Genomic DNA, 24,717 nt, shown 5'->3' on the forward strand with positions numbered 1-24,717 from the left:
ATGAAATATAGGTTGAGTATAAATTGGGTTTGAAGTGATATGATAGAAAGATGATTTAACTTAAATAAGATGATGTAACTTAAATTAAATAGTAACTTTTTGACTTTTTAATTTTTTTAAGAAATGGCAAACAAGACCTTAGAAGTGGTTTGGCATACACTTAGGCCAAGTTTGGCATCTTCAAAAAAATTCAAAAAGTCAAAAAAATACTATTCTATTTAAGTCATATCATCTTATTTAAGTCACATCACTTCTCTATCACATCACTTCAAACCCAACCCATACCCAACCCATATTTCATAAAAAGTCAAAAAGTACATTTATTTAGAACATCTCAAACAATCCCTTAAATAAGTGTATTTTTTTAAAAAAATATATTTATTTAAATTATATTAATCATTTTTATTTTTATTTTTTACACATTATTTTATAAAAAATTATAAAATATATTTATTTAAAACATTCCAAATCACTTATTAATTACATCAATCAACATCATATAACAGTTTTTCTCCTAAACATAGCAGTAATTCAACACACGGGACCAGTCAAAGCATTGATAGAAAAATGTGTCACGTATCTATTTAGAACCTAACTCATAAAACACCTTAAAATCACATCAAAACCTCAAAATTTATCTCAAATTTAACAAACAAGATTCATCAATGGCTTCCTCTGCCACTGTATCAAGCTCCGCTTTCATCAACAAGGTTCTAAACACCTCCCCAAATATCTCGTTCAACCCAAATTTTCTCGGGAAAATTTTGCTAACCCGTTTTGATTTTCTTGTTTCTTTCTCTTTCTTGAGGTTCAGAAAGATGTGGGTCTCTCTGCTTTCTCTACACAAACCTCGTTTTCCATCCAGAATCCCAAGAAAACTGTTTCCCGGAAAATTGTGTCTGTTATGGCGCCACAGCAATTTGAACGCAAGCCCGCCACCACCGGTTCAGTTGGGTTTTGATCATTTGTTATTAAATTGATGTTTTTGCAATATGGGTTTGAGAAAGTTGTGTATTTTAACGGTGGGTTTGTCTCTTTTTTGTTGTTGTTGTTGATTATTAGGTAAAGACAGCGATGACGATGACAGAGAAGATCTTGGCCAGGGCTTCTGAGAAACCCCAGTTGAGCCCAGGTGAAAATGTTTGGGTCAATGTTGATGTCCTGATGACTCATGATGTTTGTGGACCAGGCTCATTTGCAATTTTCAAGAGAGAGTTTGGCCAGAATGCAAAGGTGCATAATTTGTGGTCCTTCACTACGTTTTTATAATTATTTATTTATTTTATATATGTAAATTTTATAAGCCAATTAAGTAGAGTTAATTATATTTTTAAGTTCTAAAATTAAATTGTGTCAAATTAGTCCTATTGTATAAAACGTGTTTCGTTTCCCAACCTAACTTTATCAGTGGATGTGGTAAAAATCAGGGATAAAGTGAAAACTTACTTAAAAAATTGTACTTTGCCTTGTTTGGGAACAAATTTTTTTAGTAATTTTTTTTGGCTTTTTGACTAAAAATGATGTGAAAAAATTAGTATGTTTGGGATGAGTTTTTAATTTTTTTACGGAAAGTGTGCAAAAAGTAAAGAAAAAAGAAAATCTTTCACCTTTGGCTATAAATTATTAGCTTTTTGATTATTTTAGTGACTTTTTAGTTTTTTAGCTCAAAAGTGATGTTACCAAACGACGTGGAAAATCACTTTAATAAACTACACTTCTAGTATAAAATCTGTGTCATTTTGATCTCTTAAATTAGTAACCGCATCAATTGATGGAATTAGGTTGGGATCAAATTGAAATTCTTTTCATTTATTAGGGACTAAATTGATACAATTTAAATATTCGGGACCAAAATGACACAATTTTCATAATTTGAGACTATACATGTAATTAACCCAATTAAGTAACTAAAAGCTTACAATTTGTATTGTTCATTTGATAACTTCTCAATTCAAAAGATTTGTATTGTTCATTTGATAACTTTTCAATTCAAAGCGTTTGAATGATTGGTATTATGTGAATTAAGTTTATTATTTGAATGCCCATGTGATGCAGGGTATGCAACAGTCTGATCACCAAACTGAAAGATTTTGAGGTCTACCATTGAAAGACTAGAGTGCATTTCACTAAACAAACATAAATATATTATTGCTTGGGTAGAAGTTAATTATTTCATTTAGAATTGTTTTTAATGCTAGGTGAACTGATTCAATACCCGTGTCAAAAGTTTTGTACTTCGACCTTATATTAAGCTTAATTAGTACATAGTTGAAGAAATTTGTGGAGCAATATTGGTGCTTGCACTAGTTACATGCATATTATCCATTAAAATATGATTTTTGAAAGCTAGAATGTTATTCACTTTGAAAATGGTATTAATTTTTGGATTTTTATTAAATAGTAAATCTATGTTAGTTATACTATGAGTTTGGTTTATATAGTTAATCCTTTTCATTATTGTAATTGTCATTTGGCTGTTCCAAAGGAAATGTTATGTACTATATGCATGTCATAATCTTTGATATTTAGATCCGTCCAAGCCCGCCTTGAGTTTTAGAGTTTATGCAGTTAAGGAAAGAAACATCTTTGTAAATATGGAGCTTCTTATCTCTTTCAACATTGTAGGTTTGGGACCGTGAGAAGATTGTGGTCATACCTGACCACTACATATTCACAGCTGATGAGCGAGCAAATCGTAACGTTGATATCTTGAGGGATTATTGCATCGAACAAAATATTAAATATTTCTATGATATTAAAGATCTTGGGGATTTCAAGGTATGTCGTTCTTCTTTTTCTTTTCCTATTGTATATTTTTGTAAATGGCAAATATAATTTATCTAAAGATTTTCAGGTCAACCCTGATTATAAAGGTGTATGCCATATTGCACTTGCCCAAGAAGGTCATTGCAGACCTGGAGAGGTGCCCTCTCTCTCTCTCTCTCTGTATGTATATATATATATATATGTTGAATTAATAAAAAAATTATTCTAATTTCTGCATATTTGATGCTAACAATTATTGTTGCACCCTAATGTCAGGTCCTCCTAGGAACAGACTCCCACACATGTACTACAGGAGCATTTGGCCAGTTCGCTACTGGAATTGGACTTACTGATGCAGGTTTTGTGCTCGGCGCTGGAAAGCTTTTGCTTAAGGTTTGTAAATGCTCTTTTTTCTAATGTCTGATGTTTCAGTTGATTGAGTATGCTACAATTTTTCTTCGCTTTACCTAGTTTTATGTGATATGTGATTAGGTAAATTGCATTTTGGTTTTCCTTTCGGTAACTACAATTAGGTTTTTCGTCTTACTCTTAGATATTGTGAATCTTTTACTATTATTTTTAATGGATGCTACTTATGCTGTGAGTCCTTAGGTTAGGTGCTTTTGAGTAGTGTATTTTCATGTTGCCATCTTTACTTTGCATCCAATAATGCACATAGACAATCATACTTTTCGAATGTGAGCCTTTCCGTCTGGAACTTGGACTCGCATATTCTCTACTGATCTCATCATACATTGTGCATAAATGATTGCTTATCAAACTACAGAATTCATGGAATCAAGAGGACTGGTGCCAACTCAAATCAACTCACCATTGCACATTTTTTTTGCAGTATTAATGTTGCAAAGTCCCCGAATGTTAATACACAAACACAGACACAAAACTACTATCTATAAACAAATATAGGGGCAGTAAACTCAAATATTTTGCTGCACAGTCCTTTGTGACATTGCTTTATATCTTTTCATAATTGCTTGTATCCATTACTTGCAGTTTTCTTACATTTTCAAATTTCAGGTGCCTCCAACTCTTAGATTTGTGATGGATGGTGAAATGCCAAATTATCTGCTTGCGAAGGATTTGATTTTGCAGGTAAGTTTTACAGGGTCTTGAGGTGTTTGTTTCTTTTGCTTAGGTTTAATTTTCTCTTGCATTACATGTTCTATCTTTTTTTTGAAGATGACTCTAATTAGTTTATTTCAGATTTCAATCATTGTTAGAGCCTCCAATTTTTGTTGTTTCACTTAATGATTTTGACATTGCAGATTATTGGTGAGATATCTATGTCTGGTGCAACTTACAAAGCAATGGAGTTCGTTGGCACCACTGTTGAAAGTTTAACTGTAAGTTTACTTGATCTTTCAATGCTGGTATCTAAAACCATCCCATATCTTCTTATAAAGTTGGTTAGTCAGAGTGCTTCAATCATTTAACTATCATTTTATTGTTCTGTGCTTCAAAGATGGAAGAAAGGATGACCTTATGCAACATGGTTATTGAAGCGGGGGGAAAGAATGGTGTCGTACCAGCTGATAGTACTACATATAAGTATCTCGAGGTTGTTGATCTGTTCATTTTGATCTCTCTCTCTCTCTCTCTCTCTGTGCCTGATTGTTACACAACTATATATTGTCTTTCTAGGTGCTTTTTTTATATGTCTAGTTTTCCAAAAAAGTGGTTATTGTATGTGATTAAGTCCTCTATGCCAAATTATAGCCTAATTTTTTTAGATGTTCTGAAATTGTTTTTCATCGTCAGTAGCCAATGAGTATGTTTAATTAAATATTGTACTACAGCATAGTTACTTTTTAGAATTTAAATGAATAGTTATACACCAAATAACAATAATGGAATCCGACCCACTTTTAGTTGAAAGAATGTAATACTAACTTAAAATCATAGCTGTGTTCATAGGATCTGATTTCGTAAACCATTGTGAAAAATGATTTTTTCATGTTGGCAGTAATTTCAGAATGTGGATAATTTTATCTGACTAACTTGTGTCATCAAGACTTAATTGTTTTGTCTGTTGTTGTGTGCAGGATAAGACATCTGTGTCCTATGAAGCAGTTTACAGTGATGAGCAAGCCAGGTAGTTGGGGAGCACTCATGTAGATATGAGAAATATTAATGATTTGTCATCAATATTGATGATTGTATTTTAAACACTTCAAATTGCCAGTTTAATGCTTTATGTTTTTTTATTTATTTATAAAGCCTCTCTTTTATTAATTTCTTCATTGTTTTACTTCAAGACATAATTTATACTGTTGAGTTTATTTTTTGTCTTCTAGATTTGTTTCAGAATATAGATTTGATGTCTCGAAACTGGAGCCATTAGTGGCAAAGGTGAGTTTGAGTGATAATCTGACCTCTAGTTTCTTAGACAAGATAAGAAAGGAAGAAAATAAATCATTAAGCATTTCCATTATTTAATCTTTATGAGAATCAAGCAAAACCTAAATAAATAGACCATTTTCTAAGGAATGCAATTGCAGGGGAATTTCATTTGTTAGTATATTATTATACTTTGTATATAATATAGCATTGTTTATAGCATTACTTTAGTATTGTTTATTAGCATTGTATCCGTTCATTGTTATCATTATGTTTGTTCACTTTCGGCTAAAGCTTTAGCCTTGCCTTTCGGTGCCTCGCGTCTCGCATGGCATGCCTCGCATCCAATATCAGACTATAAATAGAGAGCTAAGCTCCCTTTGTAATTACAACAACAAATTCAATATACACATTTATTCACTTGCTCTCTCTCTCTATCAATTTATTTTACATGGTATCAGAGCATCACATTTAGACAGATTGTTGCATCTCTCGAACTTCTCTGTCTTCCCTATTCAACCACACCAATCTCTTCGTCTCCTCACGACGAATCCATCGCCACCAAATTCATCACCAGACGACCTTCCACGCGCCTCCACGCGCTGCCAGAAGTTAAGGCCACGCTCATCCTCGTTCTCCGACGCGCTCTACGCGCCTCTGCACTGTCCCGTACTACTGTGCGCCGCGGCCTTCTCTGCTAACGTGAGCCGCGTGTTTCTGCGTCAGCCGACGTCAGCCCTACTGCTTTCGTGCGCCGCCTGCTGTCCTCTGCTATTGTGCACCGCGCACCTCTCTGCTAACGTGCGCCGCGCACCTCTCTGCTTTCGTGCGCCGCCTGCTGTCTCCTGCTATTGTGCGCCGCGCACTCTCTGCTAACGTGCGCCGACCGAATTTTGACCAGCCACTTTGACCAGCCCATTTAGTGCCTTTCTGGTCCTATTTTTTGGTCCGGTCACTCTTTTCCCACTGATTTCGACCTTCTGAATTCACTGGTACCCTCGGATTTTTCAAATTCTACCTCAAAAGTACGCTTTTGCCCTCATGGATCGTCTCGACTCCTCTAACCACCCTATTTCCGTTGTTCTTGACGGGACTAACTATGTCTTATGGGCACAAGCTATGTCTGGGTTTCTCAAAGGAAAGAAATTTTGGCGCATCATCACTGGGGATGTGTGCAAACCCATCCATACAACCACCGAATCCGCTGCCACCACAGACTCCGCTGCCAAATATATCGATCGTCTGGAGGATTGGGATAGTAAAAACTATCAGATCATTACCTGGTTTCGCAATACTTCTATCACATCTATCAGCCTTCAGTTTGGTCGGTTCCAACTTGACTCTGCTTCCTCTCCCGCCAAGGACATCTGGGATTTTTTACAAGAACGCTATCAGACTACTGGCCTTGCTCACCAATATCAGCTTCTGAGTCACCTTCACCGTATGCGCCAAGAACCAACTCAGACCATTAATGATTTCTTGTCCCAAATGTATTATGTTTGGGATCAACTCGCTCTTTCTTTCTGAACCTCCATGGGATTGTACTAAGGATGCTGCCTTGTTTACTACTTACCGTGACCAACATCGCTTGGTTCAGTTTCTCATGGCTCTTACTTCCCGTTTTGAGCCCGTACGAGCTTCTCTCCTCCATCGCACTCCTTTACCCACTCTTGAGCAAGCAATTTCTGAACTCTTGTCAGAGGAAACTCGGTTTGGTACTCTCCATCCGCACCCTGTGGACTCTGTTCTTGCTACTCCCCAGACTAAGAGTTCTCATTCCCCACCTTCACCACAGAAGTCAACCTTCTGCAACTACTGTCAAAATCGCAGTCTTCCGTCGACTCATCTTCTGGTTAATTGTCCTGTTCGCCTCTGTCGGTTTTGCAACAAGACTGGTCCTGGTCATCTCCAGCAAGATTGCTTCCGCAATCCCGCCCGTGCTTCTCGCAATGGTCCTTCCCCCGGGCATTTTTCCCGCAGCACCTCACATGGTCGGTTCCAACGCACTGCTGCTGCTGCCTCAGAGGATGTACCTTCCCTTGTCTCTATAGATCCTTCCACTCCAGTCTTCTCTCACACAGATGTCGAAGCCATGTTTCAACATTTTTTGCAAAAATCTGGTACTCCTTCCTCTCCTGCCTTGTCTGTCACTACAGGTAACACTTCCTGGTACTTTGACTCCGCTTGTTGTAATCACATGACCTTTGACTCTACTATTTTTACTCCTATCTCTGTTACTCCTCATGTTCCTTCTATCCATACTGCTGATGGGTCTCTTCTGTCTGTGAGTCATGTTGGTTCTGTTTCCACCTCTCACTTATCTTTATCTCATGTCTATCTTATGCCTGCTCTCACTTTAAATCTTATCTCCATTAGTCAATTATGTGAGCATGGTCTAACTGTTACCTTTTCTCCTACTGGTTGTTTGGTGCAGGACCCTCGGACGGGACAAACCCTTGGGATAGGCCGTAAGCATGGACGCCTCTACGAACTTATCCATCTTCATGTTCCGGATTCCTCTCAGATCACAGCTCCTACCACTACTACCACTGCTCCTCGTTTATCTCCTTTTCAGCTTTGGCACTGTCGTTTAGGCCATCTTTCTGCTGGTCGTTTAAAAACTTTAATTTCTAGTGGTCATTTAGGTCCTGTCAGTTCTGATGCTTTAGATTGTGTGTCCTGTCAACTTGCTAAACAACCTGCTTTGTCGTTTAATAAAAGTGACTCTGTTTCTCTTGCACCATTTGATCTCATCCATTCTGATATTTGGGGACCCTCTCCTACTCCCACTATGGGCGGAGCCCGCTACTTTGTTGTTTTTATTGATGATTTTTCCCGTTTTACATGGTTGTTCCTTATGAAAACTCGCTCTGAGCTCAAACAACTTTATTACAATTTTGCTGCAATGGTTAACACACAATTTTCTAAAACTATTAAGATTTTTCGCTCCGACAATGCCATGGAATATAAAGATTTTGACTTTCTTTCCTTCCTTTAGAGTCATGGTACTCAACCTCATCGTTCCTGTCCCGGTACGTCTCAACAAAATGGCCGTGCTGAACGGAAACATCGGCATCTTCTCGACACTACTCGTGCTCTTCTTCTATCTTCCTCTTGTCCGGAACATTTTTGGGGAGAGGCAGCTCTCACTGCTGCTTACACTATCAATTGTATCCCTACACCTGTCATTCATAATCACACTCCTTATGAGCGACTGCACGGCACCCGTCCTCCTTACACCACCCTTCGGGTCTTTGGCTCTGCCTGTTTTGTTCTTCTCCAACCTCATGAACGTACCAAACTTGAACCTCGTTCCCGCCTTTGTTGCTTCTTGGGCTATGGTATTGAACATAAAGGGTATCGTTGTTGGGATCCTCTCTCCCAACGACTTCGTATCTCTCGTCATGTGGTCTTTTGGGAACACAAAATGTTTTCCTCTCTCTCTCTCTTCCGTTTGTCTGTTCCCTCCCCCTCTCTGTTTTTTACTGATCCTTCCACCGATCTATTTTCTGATGATCTTCCTCCCCCACCCCCGCCAGCTTCTCTCGAGATCGCCTTGCCTGCTGGACTGTCCCATGCTCCTGCTCCCTCTGATGGTCCTGCTCTTACTTCCTCGACATCCTCCCCTCCTGCTGAGTCTCTTCCACTGGCTCCTCCTCCGTCTGCTCGCCCACGTCGGGTAACACAACCTTCTACTCGTCTTCGTGACTTTATTGTTGGTTCTACTGCTTTTTCTACTTATGAACCGACCTCCTATCGTGAGGCTCGCTCTAATCCTCTTTGGCAGCAAGCTATGACTACTGAATTGCAGGCCTTAGCCAAAACTCATACTTGGGACATTGTTGATCTTCCTCCTGGCAAGTCTGCCATTGGCTGCAAATGGGTATACAAAATCAAGACTTGTTCTGATGGATCTATTGAGCGCTACAAAGCCCGCCTTGTTGCCAAAGGCTTTAACCAAGAATATGGTATTGACTATGAAGAGACCTTTGCTCCTGTTGCTCGTCTCACCTCAGTTCGCAGCTTGATTGCTGTTGCTACCTCCCGCCACTGGGATCTTTATCAAATGGACGTCACCAATGCTTTTCTTAATGGTATTCTTCTTAAGGAAGTCTACATGCAACCTCCCCCTGGGTCTGCTTATCCACCTCATAAAGTCTGCAAACTTCGGCGTGCCTTATACGGTCTCAAACAAGCTCCCCGCACTTGGTTTGCCAAGTTCAGCTCTACTATTCATGACTGTGGTTTCACCTCCAGCTCTTATGATACTGCTCTTTTTATCCGGAAAACAGCTCAAGGGACCACCCTGCTTTTACTTTATGTGGATGACATGATTATCACCGGTGATGATTTTGATGGTATTCTTCGCCTTAAACAGTTTCTTAGCCACCATTTCGAGATGAAAGACCTTGGTCCTCTCAGCTATTTCTTGGGTCTTGAAATCTTCCATGATTCTACGGGTTCTTTTATCTCTCAAGCTAAGTATACCTCTGATCTTCTCACCCGTGCTGGTCTTACGGATTGCAAGACTGCCTCCACTCCCCTCGAGCCTCAGAGTCGTCTTACACCTCTTGATGGCACTCTTCTCTCTGATGCTACCCTATATCGACAGCTGGTTGGCAGTCTTGTCTATCTCACTGTTACTCGTCCTGATATTGCCTATGCAGTTCATATTGTCAGCCAGTTTATGTCGGCTCCTCGTACCCCTCATTATGCTGCCTTACTTCGTATCCTTCGGTATCTCAAAGGCACCATGTTTCATGGTCTTCATTATTCCGCTCGCTCCTCTCTCCAGCTTCGTGCTTTTTCCGATGCTGATTGGGCTGGCGATCCTACTGACCGCCGGTCTACTACTGGGTTCTGCTTTTTTTTGGGTGATTCTCTTATTTCTTGGTGCAGCAAGAAACAATCTCTTACTGCTCGTTCCAGTACTGAGGCCGAATACCGTGCTCTTGCTGATACTACTCAGGAACTTCTCTGGCTTCGTTGGCTTCTTACTGATCTGGGTGTTCCCTCCTCTGGTGCTACTGACCTTTTTTGTGACAATCACAGTGCTCTTCAAATTGCTCACAATGATGTTTTTCATGATCGCACCAAACATATTGAGATTGATTGTCATTTCATTCGCCAGCATGTTACCTGTGGTACTGTCCATCTTCTCCCTATTGCTTCTGTCGATCAACCCGCTGATATCTTCACTAAAGCTCATCCTCCTGGCCGCTTCACTGATCTTGTTTCCAAACTCAACTTGGTTGATGCTTTCCCTCCTTGAGTTTGCGGGGGGATGTTAGTATATTATTATACTTTGTATATAATATAGCATTGTTTATAGCATTACTTTAGTATTGTTTATTAGCATTGTATCCGTTCATTGTTATCATTATGTTTGTTCACTTTCGGCTAAAGCTTTAGCCTTGCCTTTCGGTGCCTCGCGTCTCGCATGGCATGCCTCGCATCCAATATCAGACTATAAATAGAGAGCTAAGCTCCCTTTGTAATTACAACAACAAATTCAATATACACATTTATTCACTTGCTCTCTCTCTCTATCAATTTATTTTACATCATTAGTGTTTGAAACTACGAAATATTGCTATTTCCATCCATCGTTGTGAGTAATATACAATCCGTACACTTTTGCAGCCTCATTCTCCTGATAATCGTGCTCTAGCAAGGGAATGCAAAGATGTGAAAATTGATAGAGTCTATATTGGATCTTGTACTGGAGGAAAAACTGAAGATTTTCTTGCTGCAGCCAAAGTTTTCCTAGCTTCAGTAAGACATCGAATTCCTGTATTGCAGCCAAAGTTTGTATGTTGTTTATTATTTATTTATTTTTATAAACACAGAGAATAGACTCCACAAATAAATGTTAGCTTGTGACATTTTTTATTTTCTTGAGCTAAAAGACTCATTGTACACTGTGCAGGGCAAGAAGGTCAAAGTTCCCACTTTTCTTGTTCCTGCTACCCAAAAGGTTGGTAATGTTGGCTTGCGGTTGTAAATAGTTTTTAACTATGTTAAAAAAAGCATTGAAAAATAAATATGGTGTTTTCATATGTTCAAATTTCCAGGTGTGGATGGACGTATATAGTCTACCGGTTCCAGGATCTGGTGGCAAGACCTGCTCCCAGATATTCGAGGAAGCTGGTTGTGATACACCTGCGAGTCCTACTTGCGGTGCTTGCATGGGTGGCCCTAGAGACACTTATGCACGCTTGAATGAGCCTCAGGCAAGTTATTATACTATTTTATATTGGAACACAGTTGATTGATCATGTAAAATATCGTAGTTTTTATGAACAAATAATATAACTTTGAATGCATCTACTTGAAGAGGGAAATTCGCTTACTACACCTTTCTTTAATTTACTTGTATGGCGGATGGACACATTTATAACTCCCGAGAAGGGCTCATCATTGCAGGTCTGTGTCTCGACAACAAATAGAAACTTCCCTGGTCGGATGGGACACAAAGAAGGCCAAATTTATCTGGCTTCTCCGTACACAGCAGCAGCATCTGCTTTGACTGGCTTTGTCACTGATCCAAGAGAGTTTTTGCAGTAGGCCATCAAACACCTGTTGATATGATTACTCTGTACTCCATGCTCCTTGAACTTCCACTGATGGGCTGAAGCCAAATATCAGGTTCAGTTTATATGATACCCAAAAGCCTTTTTGTACGTTTAGGTTGTGAAGAAGTGTGTGTGTTCGTTTTTTTTGAAAAAACTTTGTGGGGGATGATAGTAGTATATCTTTACTGGTTAAATTAATGAGACAGAAGACATTTTTGTGCAACTCTATGCTGTAATATAACTTTATGATTCTATGTTGTAATGTTGAAGATAAATGTTTGTGTAATAAATTGCTCGAGTGCTGAGCCATAGGCTGTTGCATAAAATAGTTTCAACCTACTTGTTTGCTACATGCACAAAAAAATTATTGAAACAGTGCGTAGAAATATCAATGTATGTCTAAGATTCGTTCTTTGACATGTATATTTTTTTTACATGTTACTGTTACTTTATTTTTATGTCATTAGTTAGCAGAAGGAACTTTACGACAAAGACGGATACAAAGTCTATGTTGTCCCAATTTTTTCTCCAAGCCATATTAACTTATCAACTCTTTCTCACTACCTAATTCTCCTTCCTCCTCGCCTTCTCTTGTTCTTCTCTCTTTCTTCCTCTTCCCGTGGTAGTAGTAGCCAACAACTTCTCCGCAAACTACTACCAGAAGGGGTAAAATGTATTTAATTCTACGTATATACACGTACATATATGTATTATAAGTGGAAAAAAAATTCAGAAATGAAAAATCAGAGAAAAGCAAATGCCGCCGAGGAAAGAAAGAAAAAGAAAAAGGAAAAGGAAAAAGAGGAAATCTTTTCAAAAAAGTGAAAGACTTCACAACTTATAAGAGATTTGTTGGTGTCCCTTGCAAGAATGAAAATGCATGACAGTACTCAAAAGAAGAACAAAAAGAAACAAAAGTTAAAACAGAGTCCAGCATGAGCTTTTCTTTTATTTTTTTGGGGTCATGAACTTGTATATGAATGGTGCAATACAGTTGGTCTAATCAATTAAAAAGAAGGTGATTATGCATATGGGTCTCCACCAACCCCCATTCATCATGGGGTTTCTGCAGTGAAAAATCAACTCTGCATAAACTCATCCACCAAATTATCGACCATTCTTCAGAGTAGAATTATCAGATTTCATTTATTTTTTAAGTGTTTTAAGTGTTTTTTTTTCGGTGGATATTTGAAGCTAAATATTAAAGTAAGTCCTTGTCTTATTGAATCTTTAATAAATTATAACTTTCGATAGTGAGAAATTTTTTAAGATTTTCTTATGGAACCTTAGGCGACAGATTAATTAACTTTATGGTTGAATTCAACTAGTTAGCTCAAATGGTCGACTGGTGCAATGTGTTTGGAAATAGGTTATGTTTTTTATATCATCTGATTTAGACCAAAACAACACACACCCTAGAGTAGTGATACCATTCAAGACTATTAATCTTTTCCATTTATTAGGTTCCCTATATACAAGGGGATGAACTCTTGGTAAGTTCAAATGTTCAGTACTTCAAAACTATTTAAGAGGCAAGAACAAATTTTAGCCCTTTTTTAGGTTAAAATTCATAAAAAAGATAAAATAAACTAAAATAATTAATAAGACAATATCACATTAAATCTGTAATCATTTCACTTTTCCTCTTACAAAGATCACATCTAACTGTAAAAAAATTCAATCATCTTCCCAAACACAAAAATTTTAACCTACTAAAATAGCAAAAAATTAAAATAATCTACTAGAATAACAACTTCCCAAATGCCCACATCAATACTTCCCCTGTTAAAGCAACCCTCTAAATGTAGTAATGTGCAGAAATATGAAGGAACATTTTGAGAACAAAAGGCACCAAAAGCTTTTCTTACCAATTTTTTGGTTGAAAAGCAATATCAGTCCCCGTCTTCATTCCCCATCTCAAATTCAATATCTATCACACGTTCAAGTCTTGATTGAAATTCACTCTCTATCACATGATCAAGTCTTGATCTATGTGATAGAGAAGATTTGAGAAGGGCTAAGGTATAAAGGATCCATGGCAATAACAGAGTCATTTCTTGCCCAAAAGGAGCCCTACTGCATATTGCCAATAGGCCTTCATTCCTTTACCAACCATCCAGTCAAAGGGTAATTAACGCCTTGCCCAAAAAAAAAGAAAAGAAAAGAAGAGCAGAGAACAGACTGTATGGTTCTTGGGCACTTCCAACTATATACATGTTGAGTAGGATTGTAAGAACATCCACACACCAGCCTCTTCAAATTTTAGTCAAATAATAATTAAAAAAATTATTTTACTATTTTAACTAGTTACATCTTTAATACTTATTGTATTAAACTCTATTCTAACTTAATTTTATTAAAATATTATTTTCTTATTGCGTTTGTTATTCTTTTTTTTTTATTATTAAATTGATGAGTTACCAACCAAACAATTCTTTAAAAATACCAACAAAAATAAAAAATTTGACCGGCTGGACATCCGGTAACACTAATTTCCGTGTTGTAACGATGAACAGTACCTCACTTGTTGTAGCAAAGTACTATAGCAATCATAAATTAACAAGATATTCTAGCAAGACTGATGGACATCCATATTTGATGAATAATATCACTAGTTTAACAAAAACACAATTTTAACTAATTTGATGTGAATAACAGAGCTATTACACCCATTCTTTAATAATGTAATGCTGCTGAATAATCGAACTATGAAAGATTCATAAAATTAAGAAAAAGTAGCACAATTACATAGCATACCAATTTTTTTTTATCACTTGACAAAAGAACTGAATTTCATGTGTATTTATTAATGATGTGCTATTAATGTTGACCACACTACCTTCTATATAGTGGATATGTAGCATCACTCAAAAATTGCGGCAACCACAAAACGAAAGAACACCATAGAATAGAAACCTTAAAAGATATACACTTGACCAAAGGAAAGCATGTGACCAACAAACACAATGAATAGAATTAAATTGCAAAACAACACAAGCCATTCCATACCAAACTTTAAATAATAAATAAAGAAAAGAAAAATAAAAAAAAATAAAATCCACTCGATGGCAACAACTCAAGACACTAAATATGAAGCAATGCCATATTTACAGTATGAGATGAGAAAGTGGCATCGGTGAAGTATGAGGTTGTATACGGTACTAGAAAGAGCAGTTAAAAAATCTAGATTGAATAAGGCCTACAAGAGAGGTTAACAGAAAAAAGAAAAAAAGGAAAAAAAGAAAAAACAAAACAACAAAAAGGCAATCTTGGCAAAATGCTCGGACTGTTCAACTTGTCTACTTTCCTTTGATTTTCTTTTTCAAACTGTGCTGTTTCTTCACCTTACAGGAGCTTAATAGATCGAAAGGGGGTTGCAGTAATGCTAGTTAGGCTTGCTTCTGTCCCTCATTCCTCTCTTGGAATCGTGGAGCTGTGAATAAACATACCAACTTAATTTAGAAGGGAAAGAACTCAAAAGAAAGGGAATCTCAAAGAATATACTTTGAAATATGCATAAACATACCAAGTCCATTAGCGTCTGAGGTCCTCATGATTCTAAGCCTCTTGACCGTGCTCAGAAACATCCTAGACAATTACAAACAGAAGGCTTAGTGTTGTGTAAGCATAAAACAGAATCAACTAGATAAATCATCAGCACTAGGAAGTGCAGATTCAAAAGTTATTATCTGTATCTTTTGATGTTTCTTTTCTCCATTGTTTTGTGGGTTATCTTGTAATGGGAAGTTGTTTGAAACACTTGTGATGTGTTTAGATCTTGGTCACAGAGAGGAATTTGTAGAGGAAAAAGAAGGGAAATGTTTCTCCACAAATTCCTCCCCAAATCTAAGATCCAAACACTCTTAGGAGGTCCGGCAACTATGTGGTATGTTAATTGCTGCCATAGCAGCAGCAAGTGGAGGTCTATTTCAGTTGCAGGCTCAAGAACTCGCATGATTGCTCCATAAATATTCTCACCTAAGAAGCACAAACACCTCTACGAAGGTGCTGTGTCCATGTCAGACACTGATACTCACAGGACACTTCTCGACAGTCAGCCACATGGTACACTTTGCCTCTTTATCTCTCCTGCTTATCAGGCAACAGTTTCTCAAGGATACTTCTGTTAATTTTCTTATGTAAAATACGAAGTTTTTCATTATCTCCTTCCTGTGATTATATAACTATCTAGTTTTGAGCTTAAGATGCGTTGTCAAACACTTAAGGTGTGCAGCCACATGGTACACGTTGCCGCTTTATCTCCCCTACTTATCAGGCAACAGTTTCTCAAGAATACTTCTGTTAATTTTCTTATATAAAATACGAAGTTTTTCATTATCTCCTTCCTGTGATTATATAACTATCTAGTTTTGAGCTTAAGATGCGTACCCCCAAGGAACATCTCCCACAAGCATCCAGTCTCCCTCTTTATCTTCATAAGTAAGCACAAACTCGGACGATCCATCCAGAAGTTTAGAGGGTTTTTTTGCTTGTTCCTTCTCTCCACCTGATCACAATTATACAAACACATTAAGTATCATATAACAACAATAAAATATAAATGATCACTCCTTTAATAAACACATACACAATGCAACAGGCCCATAGCAACCATTTCTCATGGCTAATCAAAGAAATTGATCAATCGGGGCATGAAATTAATGGTCAAGCCGGCTTGCACATAATTAAATCACATTTTGGTTAACATCTATCATCCCAGTTGAAACCAAGCGAACTAAAGCAGGGTCTAGAAATAACAAGATGTACACAGCCTTATCCCCATTTTCTAGAGAGGCTGTTTTCTGTGACTTGAACACGTGCCACAAGGACGCTAACAGCAAGCCTTTACTGTTGAAGAAAACTTACCAACAGAACCAATGGTTGTGGTTGTTCCGAAGAACATCTCCTCTAGGGCTTGAGCTAAAGTCTCATAGCAAGCATGAGCATTCAAATCCACTTTTCTTCCAATTGGCAATCCATCCACATTCACTTTCACAAACCCAAGGTGATGCCCTTTGATTTCGTTACCAGTAGAGTTAGCCTTGTTGCTTCCATAGTTAAATTTCTTCTTTGAAACATCCTTATTTTTATCATCGTCACTAACCACCTTATCTTCTTCAGCATTTGGAGCCTTTGTTTGGTTGAACAAGCTGTTCATCCTATAAGCCCTTATTGGTGGCCATCCCACAACCTGGCTGCTTCCAATAAGAAGATGCATAGGTGAATAATCTACCCAACAACGACGCAAATTATAGATAATCTCCAAACAAAAAAAAAAAAAAAAAAAAACCAGAGCAAAACATCCTAAATCAGCAAAAATCAAACAAAAATCTGAAACCAAAAGGCAATATAATAACAGTTTTGCTATGAACACATAAATCAATCACAAGTAGAGACACAGAATATAAATGAAGGGGAAAGAATTAATAAAATTTGTTGGTGGGCTAAACAAATTAAATTATTCATCTATGTAAATTCTGTATCCAATTGTATGATTAGTTACTGTGCTGTTAGTCATTCATATAGACATTGAAGGAAATAATAGGGAAAAAACCAAGAACTAAAAAAAAAAAAGAACTAAAATCACTATACAGAAATAAATATATACACACAGACATACACACAATAACAAGTATTGGAGAGTGAACAAGATTATATACAAGGACCAAGAAGTGGAAAAGGCTAAGGGTAAATCAAAATTTTGAAGACCAACTAACAGATGAAAGGTAAATTTAAGAAAACATTTTAGACCAATACATAAGAAAATACCATACAAACAAACCACTAGTACAAGACATAGAGAGAAAAACAACTGATAAAAAAATACAAAAAAAATTAAAACTAACAAAAGACAAAGCAAACAAGAAAAAGGATGGCTCAAGGAATACCCAAAGGAGAAAATAGCCCAAATGAAGAACATAAAGCCCCAGTTTCCCAAAACCCATGTCAGAAATGGGTGACAAAATAAACAGAGCTACAGCAAAGAAACAGAGCACAACACACAACAAGAAGGCGATACACACACACACACACAAAGTTGTAAAAGTCTGACCTGACAGCAGTAGTAGAAGCAGATCCAACCTCCGGGGGAGCAACATAGTGAGTAGCAGCTCTTTTAGTTCCAGAAACAGAAGAAGCTCTGGTTGAGAACCCATTTGGGAAATCATTGGCAGTCAAGATTCTACCATACTCACCCCATGGAGACCCTGCTTTAGTCTTCACAGAACCACCACCACAACCACCGAGGCTCAGACCAAGACCCAACTCCAGCTCAGCTTCGTTTTGGTAAGATGAAGCCTCAGAAGCAGCCTCTCCACCACCACCACCAAGTAAGCCTAACTCAACTTCCATGAGGAGAACAAGAGAGATGGTTGAGTTGTGTTTGAGGGGGTCAGAAGAGTTTAAGAAATGGTTAGGAAAACAACTGTATGATGTATTATTGAGTTCAGAGAGAGAGAGTGTGAGTGTGTGTGTGTTGGTCTAGGTTGGGAAGCAAAAAGCAGGGAAGGAGGGAGGGAGGGGACGGGAAGGGAAGGGTAGGTTTTAGTGTGTGGGAGAGAGGAGATGGTGGTGGTGATGGTGGTGGTGGAGAGGGGAGGGAAGAAGTGACAGCGATGGGACCCATGTGTCTGGTAGTGCGCCTACCACTGTCTTATGTTTCTTACTTTTGGAGAAATCTGACTCCTCCTCAAAGACCTACACCAGGTTTTCCAAAAAGTGTTCCCAGTTTGGTTTTTATTTATTTTTCAATATATTATAATAATTTGTAAGAGCAAAAAAGTTTGGTACATAATTGAGATGGAAAAATGCTTGAGACGGAAAAATACTTGAGACCTCTAAATTGTGAGCTCTAGAAGATTTCTAATTTGTGGGTCTTACTGTATGATTTGATATTTTTGCCTTTGTTTTGTTTTTTTGTTTTTTTTTTTTTAGGTTGTCATGTCACTAGTGCTCTTATTAGAGCTCTATTATTAGAGCTCTTAATCACCACCCAATTGTGATGTGTCATACATTTTGCATTGCTTTGGCAATAATTATAAAAAGATAAAATAATTTTTTTAATTTTAAATTAAAAATATTATATTTAAATTATAATTATTTATTTTTTTATAAAATTTAAAAAATTCATTTCAAACAAAAAATTTTATTTCAATATTAAAATAATTAAAAAAACAAAAAATTAACTCATATTCGAAACGAAATCATTATTATCTTTTAATTATTATCCCATATCATTTTATGGGCCTTGTTGACGTGTGATTTTAACGACAAATGTTAAAAAAATAATAAATGAAATTTAGCTTTTCTTGCATGAAAAATATGTGTAAGAAAAATTAATTATAATATTTTTGAAGAGTTAATTTTTTTTTTCATATGGATACAAGTATTATTATTATTTTCATAAGACAAAAATTCCTTAATTATTATTGCGTATAATAAAAAAAATAGAAATATCCTATATTATTTTTTTGAACAAATCTAATATGGTGAGATTCCCACTGAAAAAATTTTAGTTGCAAAATATTTTGTTTGATTTAATTTTAAAATTTGTATTGAGAATTTATTTTTTAAAAAATTATAAATTAGTTTGACAAAAATAAATATTTAAAATTTAAAATATTATTTTATGTTCCAAATAAAAATCATATGAAAATAATTAGTGTTTAATTTTTTGTAAAAAATCACCAAATTAAATTTTAATTTTTTTAGAAAAATATATTCAAAAAGAAAAGTGAAGAGGTAAAAAAAATACAAAAATGCTAGAAATTTCAAAAATTCTACAAAATATGTTGGTAAAAATTTTAGTAGAATTTTGGAGTCTCTAGCATTACTCAAAAAAAAATTGGAGGAAGTGAATGGTGCAAAATAAAAGGGATATTGTAGTCTCGTTATAAATATAAAATAATTTAATTAAGACAACTTTTAAAGTTGTGTTATTTTCTATAAAAATTGATATAAATACATTCATTTAATTTAATGTCTTCTTAACATATTAGGACACATGTTAACAAAAATCTTACTTTATTACTCAATTAGATATTATAACAACTAACCCTTCTTATTTATTTTTATTTTTTTTCAATTTGGATCTTTATAGCTAAAATATCCTTTCATCAGTTAGATAAATTACACTTTATCCCTTGAACCATGACCTCATATCACCTAATATTACTTTTAATTTGGAATTTCTGATTTTTTTTTTCATTTTACAACTAAATTAATTTTTAGTTTGTTAGAAAAAAAAATTAAAAAAAATTGAAAATTAAACAATGAAAATATTTATAAAAAAAAATCTGAAATATATTCACCAAAGATAAGAAATATAAAAATATATCAATTTTTTTTTAAATATTTTCGTCTTTAGTGATTTTTAAAAAAATCTTCACAATTATTTAAATTTTAGGTAAATTTAAAATTTATTGATTAAAATATAAAAAATATGAAAAATTATTTTTTTAAAAAACTTAACATTTTTATTTTAAATTAAAAATCAAATATTTTTTTAGTTGAGGGGTAGAGTGATAGTTCAAAGAAGTAAAGTGTAGTTTACTTCTATAGTTAAATGGGTATTTTTGTTCTTGAAATGTAAGGGTTGTTTTGGGAAGTTGATTAATAATTAATTTTTTGATTTTTTTGTTTTTTTTTATTATAAAAATGTGTAAAAAATAGAGAGATGATATAATTCAAAATAGGTTAAAAGCTAAAAATTAATTTTTAACCAAGTTTTCAAAATAGTCCTAAATTGAAAAGAATTAATAGATGAGGAAGTTAGTATTATAATTTTTAATTCAAAGCGTAAGGTGATTTGAGACAATAGTTTAAAGAGGTAAAATATAAATTGCTCCATATTAAACATATACTAATATAACACGATTCGATAATATTAAATATTAAATAATTATATTAATATCAAATATACATAATATAATTAAAATTATTTAATAATAGAATTTTAATACATGTGATCGCATCAAATAATAATGGGAAGTTTTTATGAAGTTTCAAATTTTGGCACCGTTTAGAAAGTGGGTTTGGGATTAAACAGGTTTTTTTAGTCTCAATAATACAAAATATCATATTCAATATATAATTATTATATTCTTTTTTTTAAAAAAAAATTACAAAAGTTAAAAATTTTTCCCAAACGAAATTTTTTAACTTCAAACTTAAATGATCAAAAAGCTAACCCATCTCTCAAGCCAAGCCTTTAATAGCTAAGTAATATTCCCAACGGTACAAGACTGCATGATCATAAATGCAGGAAAAACCTGCCCCTTATTCTGGAAAAATTATTCAGTGTGTTTGGTTTGAATTTTTTGGATTAAATTTTTTAAAAATTGAGTTTTTTAATTTTCGTACTTTTTTGTTTTTAGTGAATATTTTAAAATTTTAATTTTTTTTCTTTTTTTAGATGCACCTTACTTTTATGTATCTAAAAAGTAAAAAAATTGTGAAAAAATATTTTAAAAAATTAATAAATACATAAAAATACAAAAAATGTACTAAATTTTTGTATTTTTTTATATTTTTAGTATTTAGTGAATTTTAAAAGTTTTTTTTACAATTTTTTTACTTTTTAGGTGTATTTATGTTAGGTGTGTCTAAAAAATAAAAAAATTGCCTAAAATATTAAAAAAATTCAATAAAAACAAAAAAATACAGAAAATAAGAAAGTAGAATTTTCTGAAAAGTGTTTTTTGAAAAATGGAAACAAGCTCCTACGCGGCTATGTGAATATAAGACCATGTTTGGTTATCATTTTTCAAAAACACTTTTCAGAAAATTTTATTTTTTTATTTTTCGTGTTTGTTTGTTTTTTACTGAATTTTTTAATATTTTGAGCAATTTTTTTAATTTTTAAACATACCTAACATACATATACCTAAAAAGTAAAAAAAATTGAAAAAAAACCTTTTAAAAATTCACTAAATACCAAAAATATATAAAAAAAAAATACGAGAATTTAGTATAAATTTTTATATTTTTATGTATTTATTAATTTTTAAAAATATTTTTTCACAAATTTTTTACTTTTTAAATACATTTAAGTAAGGTGCATCTAAAAAAGTAAAAAAAATGTTTAAAATTTTAAAAATATTCACTAATAACCAGAATAAGAACGCATAATGTTTTCAAAACTCGATATCATGGTTAGTAGAGGCCGATCTTTGATCGGGCGAGCGGGATGCTCACGAAGTGACCTTTCCCAATCGTACCCAAGTTTCCGAGCCGAGGCAACTTTGGTGATGACGGACACGTGGCCTTAGGCAACGAGCCAGGGTTTCCTAAATTTTTCAAAAAATAAAATATTTAGGTGGCGACTCTGTATCTGGCAAAGCAATCCATGTTTGGCACTTCTTTCAAAAAAATCTGTTTTCAGAAATGATTTTCCAGATTTGGACTCTTTGATGATTCATCGGTCTTGCATTGCACTCTGCGGGATTAGATACAGGACCGTGACATTTGAGTCCTAAACTGTGGTGAGTCCATATGAACAAAACGGGATTTCTCTCCCAGGGTGTTCGAGGACGTCTACAGTTTCTGGCGACTCTACTAGGGACTTAGAGAACTTGACTCGAACTCGTGATATCTGGTTTTGACTACACTTATGTGTTTCTTTGCATTGCATTTGCATCAGTGCGCCTAGGACACCGTGTTTACCGTATGCTATTCATGAACGGTTTGTCGAAGGCTCACTTTGCGAAGCGTGCCATAAGGCTAACCGGTTGCGGGCTCTGCCACGATGGGAACACAAACCCCGGTTTTACCAGGGCACCCTTTTTGACCATTCGACCTAGTGCATATTCAGAATCCATAGTGACCATTCCAAACTAGGACAGGTTGTTTACCCGATTATAGGTTGTTTGAAACCGCTGTGTGCGTAGTGAAACCCTAGTTCCTGACAAAATAGGACAGGGAAACCCTACCCCAACATAGGGGTGTTTTGGCTCTCACTTACTTGTTATGTGCTTTTAGAGTGCGTCTCTACAGGAACGCATGTATCAGTTTGCAAGTTTGGGGCATCAGGCCTGCGGGCACCAGTTCAATATTTTGGGAATCAGTTATCTACAGGTATCAGATTCAGCTTCGGGGGCAGTGATTTGGGGATAATGATCAGTGTTTGAGAACAGTATTTTTGGCTTATTGACTGTGTGTTGCGATGCCCAACTATGTGTTGTGTATTTATTTAAAGCCATTATGCTGTCTGTTTGTCTGGTTGTTTATTTCCTTATTATTGCTTTATTTATCTTTTTGCTAGGTAGTTTAGCACAATATTTTCAGACCAAGCAGATATTCCCCAAGCACTCTGGACAAGAGGTCGCCGACTCAATCGATCTGAGGATCTGGTCGACGGACAACCAGTGTTCCACTCTCTACCCCCAGTTATCAGGCGGAGGCCGAGAAAACGCAGTGTATCTGAGCAGAGGTTGCCAGAGCAGTGGTCTACCCCATCAGTGGACAGTCGGGCTGAGGTCTCAATTGTTGCCATAGGATAGATATACCAGTCAGTCAAATGGATCAGCAGAACACGTCAGGAATGGAGGCAATGATGCGTCAACTCCAAGAGAGCATGAAAGCCATGTAGCAGGACGCTGTTCGTCGAGATGAATTTGCCAAACAACAGGCCGAGATCATGGCCCAGCAGGCAGAGTTAATTGCTCGGCTACAGCAGCAAACCGGAGCATCTGCTTCGCACCAAGCTCTTCCCCCACCAGGAGTTTCATCACCCAGGGAGGTACCAAATGTCCAGGGAGAGACGGACATTCCGACAGGACTGGCTCCGCCCCCGATTCTACCTCAAATGTCCAAGGCACCTACGCCTATCAATCAACCGGACTCTCCCTTCGAGTTCGAAGTGGACCCTACAGCATTGAAGTTGAGCAAGTTCGAAAAGTTGTTCAAGAAATCCCAGAGGGGTAAAGTCCATCCCAGACATCGAGGACGGGTATACCGACGTGGCTGTGACGCTGCCAAATAGATTAAAAATGCCACAAATCAATCTCTTTGATGGATCTGGGGATCCCATGGTACATCTCCGGTTATTCTCGGATATACTACGGCCGATAGGCCTCATCAGACCGCAGAAGCTTTCATTATTCGGCCGGACCTTGTCGCTACTGGTACGCAAAATTAGAAGACGATGTTAAGCGGAATTGGGATGAGATGGCCGAGGCTTTCATTGCACAGTACTCCTATAATACGCAAATCGAGATTACAACCCGTGATCTTGAGACAACAAAGCAGGAGCCTAAGGAGAGTTTTTCGGAGTTCGTAGCCAGGTGGAGGGCGAAGGCCTCAATGATGACCCTAAGGCCTACTGATAAAGATCAAATCTGGATGATTGCGCGCAATCTCTAGCCTAAGCTGATGCAGAAAATGATCGTGCTCCCCTTCTCTACCTTTTCAGATCTGCACGAGATGGGAGTACAGATTGAGGATGCCTTGAAACAGGGTTTAATTGATAATGACAGAGAGCAACCCGGAAGAACCTTCAACCGCAACAACAATACAGGCACCAGCAATGCCGCAAATGCTAGAGCTTCAGAAGTAAGCATGGTCACCACCATTCTCCCTCCAAGACCCATGGCAGCTACACTTTTCTCTAGTGCGTCCGAAAGCAACACAAAAACCACCAAATACCAACCTCGAGGCCAGAGGACCTTCACCCCATTATATATGCCCCTGTCCAAAGGCTCTGGGGGTATTAATCAAGAAAGAGCACCTAAAGCCCCTGGAGCTGAGGCCATTGCCAAATCCACTCCCTCCCTCTCATAACCCAGCAAAATACTGCGCATATCACCAACAACATGGTCACGACACTGACCAATGTTTTAGATTACGTCACGAGATTCAGGATCTCGTTGACAAGCAGGTGATTGTGCCTCTAGAAAAACCCAATGTCACTATAAACCCTCTCCCACCACACAACCAAGCTCCACCCCCTAAACGTATCAACTTTATCCAGACTGGGGTTGTATCTTACGATCTTAGCATATATATCACCCTATCCCACCTA

General features: G+C 36.3%; 2 protein-coding genes across 2 annotated transcripts; one reads left to right on the plus strand and one right to left on the minus strand.

Moving 5' to 3' along the window:
* The first annotated feature begins 528 nt into the window (after window positions 1-528).
* On the plus strand, window positions 529-12,025 carry LOC114312831 (3-isopropylmalate dehydratase large subunit, chloroplastic). Its single transcript, XM_082875419.1, has 15 exons — window positions 529-710; window positions 815-949; window positions 1,063-1,233; window positions 2,626-2,778; window positions 2,855-2,923; window positions 3,043-3,159; window positions 3,805-3,879; window positions 4,053-4,130; window positions 4,250-4,345; window positions 4,830-4,879; window positions 5,082-5,136; window positions 10,768-10,899; window positions 11,054-11,101; window positions 11,199-11,357; window positions 11,551-12,025. Exons 1-15 carry the CDS (start codon window positions 666-668, stop codon window positions 11,689-11,691), a joined length of 1,524 nt encoding a protein of 507 aa, XP_082731545.1. The 5' UTR covers window positions 529-665; the 3' UTR covers window positions 11,692-12,025.
* Window positions 12,026-14,650: 2,625 nt separating this feature from the next.
* On the minus strand, window positions 14,651-18,424 carry LOC114312833 (auxin-responsive protein IAA13). The gene is made up of 5 exons (XM_028259116.2): window positions 17,752-18,424; window positions 16,566-16,894; window positions 16,089-16,206; window positions 15,226-15,287; window positions 14,651-15,132 (listed from the first exon to the last, which is right to left on the minus strand). The coding sequence occupies exons 1-5, from the start codon at window positions 18,048-18,050 to the stop codon at window positions 15,089-15,091; spliced, it is 852 nt and encodes a 283-aa protein (XP_028114917.2). The 5' UTR covers window positions 18,051-18,424; the 3' UTR covers window positions 14,651-15,088.
* Window positions 18,425-24,717: the final 6,293 nt, after the last annotated feature.

This window comes from Camellia sinensis, chromosome 6 (genome assembly GCF_055761805.1).
Source record: "Camellia sinensis isolate YWXY chromosome 6, ASM5576180v1, whole genome shotgun sequence".
NCBI classification, from domain to species: Eukaryota; Viridiplantae; Streptophyta; class Magnoliopsida; order Ericales; family Theaceae; genus Camellia; species Camellia sinensis.

Bases quoted from the DNA above. Each gene is read 5' to 3' on its own strand.
- LOC114312831 (XM_082875419.1), top strand. From the start codon at position 666: ATGGCTTCCTCTGCCACTGTATCAAGCTCCGCTTTCATCAACAAG. The intron at 711-814 runs GTTCTAAACACC...CTTGAGGTTCAG, and splicing joins GCTCCGCTTTCATCAACAAG to AAAGATGTGGGTCTCTCTGC. The intron at 11,358-11,550 runs GCAAGTTATTAT...TCATCATTGCAG, and splicing joins CACGCTTGAATGAGCCTCAG to GTCTGTGTCTCGACAACAAA.
- LOC114312833 (XM_028259116.2), bottom strand. From the start codon at position 18,050: ATGGAAGTTGAGTTAGGCTTACTTGGTGGTGGTGGTGGAGAGGCTGCT. The intron at 16,207-16,565 runs GTAAGTTTTCTT...AATTGTGATCAG, and splicing joins CACAACCATTGGTTCTGTTG to GTGGAGAGAAGGAACAAGCA. The intron at 15,288-16,088 runs GTACGCATCTTA...GTAATTGTCTAG, and splicing joins GTGGGAGATGTTCCTTGGGG to GATGTTTCTGAGCACGGTCA.